The following is a 3,965-nucleotide window of genomic DNA, read 5'->3' as shown; positions in this document are numbered from 1 at the left end:
CGTTAGCCCATCTACAGTAGACGGGGCTAACGTTAGCCCATCTACAGTAGACGGGGCTAACGTTAGCCCATCTACAGTAGACGGGGCTAACGTTAGCCATTAATTATTATTCCCCGTCTAAATAAGAAGTTATAATTTATTTATTATCTAGATACTATTAATAAGAGGAGGTGAAATGCAGCTTCAGACTAGCTTTGAATGTGGTGATGTCATCAGTACGCTGCTGTTCCAATTGACCCAGATTTATTCTGCTCCCGTTCTCCCCGAGTCCAGACTTTCCTGGGTTCTAGTCAAGAACATACACGGCGAGAACACGAGTCCTTATTCGCGTTCTGGTGAATTGAGAAAAAGTCTGAATTTCTGATCTGAGTTTTAATTGACTAAATATTGATAAGGATTAATCAATCTAAAATGATCCTTAGCCAAATGTTTGATCCATCTGATTACAGATCCCAGCAGCAAAGACGTGGTTTTTCTGATCGATGGTTCTGAAGCTTCTCAGCCGAGGTTCTCTGACATTCTAGAGTTTGTAGAAGCAATAGTGACAGACTTAAGCATCGGGAACAACAGGCACCGCGTGGCTGTGGTCCAGTACAGCGACACGGCACAGACTAACTTCAACCTGAACCGCTACGGGACTAAGCACGACGTTCTTCAAGCGATTAACAGTCTCACTCACAAGGGAGGTCAACCTATAAACATTGGATCGGCTCTCCAGTATGTGAGAGACCATGCATTTACTCCAGAGGCTGGAAGTAGGATCCGACAGGGAGCGCCACAGATACTGATCCTGCTGAGTGGCGGAAGGTCTGCCGATGATGTAAGAAACTCAGTGAGAGAACTGAAGGAAATGGGTGTTACCATAGTCGCCATTGGAAGCAGTGATGCAGACACCCTGGAGCTACAGACCATATCCCATGAACCTAGATACGCACTCTCTGTGGCCGACTACGGAGAGCTGCCCGCTGTCAAGCAGAATGTGTTGTCTTTGCTGAGAGAGACGTCGCATCATGCTTTGCATTCTATAGAGCTTGGTAAGAACAGAACTCAATTCATGTTTTTTCCAGCGGAGAAAACTGTCTTGACGACAAACTGGTGCCTTTGAGTTCAACTTCCTGTCTTCGTTGCAGATTCAAAGAAAAGTGACATAGTTTTTCTGATCGATGGATCATATGACTCCAGAAACGGATTTGAAGGAATCCGAGCTTTTATTCAAAGGATTGTTGAAAATGTAAATGTGAGTCATAATGGAGACCAGGTAGCTGTTGTTCAATACAGCCGTGATGCAACAGCTAATTTCTACCTGAACTCCTATTCATCCCAGTATGATGTGCTGAGTTCCATAAGAACGATGAGGCATAAGCTGGGACGCCCTCTTAACATCGGCAAAGCCCTGGAGTTCGTCAGGGATCATGTTTTTGATGCTTCAGTTGGAGGCAGAGGAGCTGATTTGGCTTCTCAGTATCTGTATTTATTTAGTGGTGGAAGGTCTGGAGATGATGTAAGAGGAGCGGCGCAGACGCTAAAGGCCAAAGGGATAAAGACTTTGAGTATTGGAACAAAGAACGCCGACACATTAGAAATGCAAACCGTCTCTTACACACCTGGACATTATTTTAATGTTCCCAACTTTAGCAACCTGCAGAGCATTTATGCATCCGTGGAAAACAAATTCAGAGACTCACAAACAGCCACTGAGATCCTGACTGGTAAGAAGCAACGCATGACAGCTCCCACGATGGCGGACCAGAGTTCCTGTTGCTAATGCATGACTTTGTTCATATGTAAACATTTCAGACACGTCTACAGCTGTAGAGGAACTACAGACGGCAGATATCGTCTTCCTGCTTGATGGATCTAATTACATGAAACCCAATGAAAGACTCGTTTTAGAGTTTGTCTTAGACTTTGTCAAGAAAATAGAGATTGGGCCAAATAACGTGCAGGTTGCTTTGGTCCAGTACAGCGCAGAGCCTGCTGCTGAATTTACTTTGAACAGATACTCACGGAAGGAAGAAGCCTTGAATCATTTGAGAAATGTGAAGCTGATGGGAGGGGGCTCAGTCAACACAGGCAGAGCCATTGATTTTGTGAGAAACACGGTTTTGGTGGCTTCAGCTGGAAGCCGGCTCCAGCAGGGGGTCCCACAGGTTCTGATTTCTGTAAGTGGGAGCAAGTCGGAGGATGATGCCTTAGGGCCGGCGGGGAGGTTAAAGAATGCTGGAGTTTCTCTGTTTGCTGTTGGAGTGAACACAGCAGATAGGAGCGAGATGGAGCAGCTAGCTCCAGGGGCCCGGTACTTTCTGAAGGATGTATCTGACTTCCTGCCAGTCAGACAACAGGTGCTGTCAGTCACTACCGCTACCAGAGGCTCTGTAAACCCAAGTGTTGGTAAGTGAACATTTCTTTCATTGAAATAATTACAGAACTATATTAACGTAGTTGTCCAGCAGTACTAATCAAAAACATTCAACTATTTACGTTCCTAGGATTAACTTCTACTAAGAGAGATATTGTCTTCCTGATTGATGGCTCTGATGATGTAAGGAGTCAGTTCATCTCTATACGTAAATTCATTGCAAACCTGGTTCAGAACTTGGATCTGGACCAACAGCGAGATCAGATTGCTGTTGTGCAGTACAGCAACAATGCTAAGATGGAGTTCAGTCTAGATGCCTACAGCACCAAAGGCGATGTTCTGCAGCACGTTGCCAGGCTCCAACCAAAAGGCGGCCGGCCTCAGTATATCGGTGCAGCTCTGCAGTTTGTGAAAGACAATGTTTTTGTTCCCAAGGCTGGAGCACGAATTAATGAAGGAGCCAGTCAGGTACTTTTTGTCTTGGCTGGCGGTCGTTCGAGGGATTCTCCACGTGGCCCAGCAAGGGCATTAAAAAGAGGCGGGGTTGTTATATTTGCAATCGGTTCCAGACTTTCCAGTTCAGCTGAAATGCAGGCTATTTCAGACCATGCTTTCTCCATCCCTGACTTTGTTAATCTCACTGGAATTCAACAACATGTATTAAGGCACCTAACTGCAATCGAAAGTCCGAAGACTGTCGAAGGTAAGATAATACCTTATTGCAAATATGTAATAAATATGAATAAATATACTATATATATATGAGATATTAGGGCTGTAACGATATGTATATTTGTGTCAAACTCAACGGTGCACTACTTGCAGTTCGGTATGGATCTTTACAGAATAGATGTGTTCTCAGTTTATCACACCACAGAAATGTTTCATTAACAAACAATCCAACATGGTTTCTGTGAGGCTCGAAGGGGATCACTACTTGATCTGTTTTCTGTCCTCCTTAACTCCTATCATGGGGAGAGTTTTCTATTTTAATGTTTCATTCATTGTTTTTTGCTCCAGTCAGTCCTGCTTGCTATAAACGCGACTCCAAACTGACTCTTTTTCCGTGAGATTTCCAGATTTTATTGTGTTTTACTTCGTAACCGCTTCTCTCTTCCTGTCAGACCCATGAAATTGCTGCTGAATTGCTGCGTAGCCTGACTGAAAAAGACCTGGGCTCTATATCAGTCAGATCCTTCAGCACTTCATAAACAAATAGTTTTATTTGATAACAGCAGAGATAGATCCATGAGTGTAGAGAATCGTGTGCAGTTGCACAAACACACAAACAAAACCGCAAACTCAACAACTGTCATGATGGGTTTCAGAAAAGCCCAGTATGCGGAACACCACGGAGACAGATGAAAAGTTTAACAAAGTTTATTGAGCACAAGCACATGGAATAAACACAGGAACTGGTTCAGGCCTGGGGGCAGGTTCACTGGAGTCTGTGAGGATGACAGTTCAGTTAGCTTGGGAGCAGATGAGTTTGTGTTAAAGAGTTTCTGATTGATACCTTGAGGTGTCCGGGTTTGGCTTTGAGAGAGGAACTGTTGGGTCCAGAGACTGTTTAGTTCAGCAGAGTCCAATAACCGCTTCAGCGTCT

The 3,965-nt window shown here is 44.3% G+C and overlaps 2 protein-coding genes across 8 annotated transcripts in view; both read left to right on the top strand.

Annotated features, from left to right (window-relative positions):
* LOC107099050 (collagen alpha-3(VI) chain-like) overlaps window positions 1-2,578 on the top strand; it is an 8,108-nt gene extending 5,530 nt beyond the window's left edge. Inside the window, exons 3-5 of the mRNA XM_015396992.1 lie at window positions 450-1,034; window positions 1,131-1,709; window positions 1,798-2,578. Coding sequence (XP_015252478.1) covers window positions 450-1,034; window positions 1,131-1,709; window positions 1,798-2,399 — 1,766 coding nt within the window. The 3' untranslated portion in view covers window positions 2,400-2,578. The remainder of the gene's footprint in view (window positions 1-449; window positions 1,035-1,130; window positions 1,710-1,797) is intronic.
* col6a3 (collagen, type VI, alpha 3) overlaps window positions 1-3,965 on the top strand; it is a 50,533-nt gene that overhangs the window by 21,916 nt on the left and 24,652 nt on the right. The gene's annotated exons all lie outside the window — the stretch shown is intronic.

Source organism: Cyprinodon variegatus, unplaced genomic scaffold, assembly GCF_000732505.1.
Source record: "Cyprinodon variegatus isolate N-32 unplaced genomic scaffold, C_variegatus-1.0 Scaffold834, whole genome shotgun sequence".
In the NCBI taxonomy this organism is placed as follows: domain Eukaryota; kingdom Metazoa; phylum Chordata; class Actinopteri; order Cyprinodontiformes; family Cyprinodontidae; genus Cyprinodon; species Cyprinodon variegatus.
Note: the sequence above shows the minus strand (reverse complement) of the source record. Positions and strands in the feature narration are given on the sequence as shown.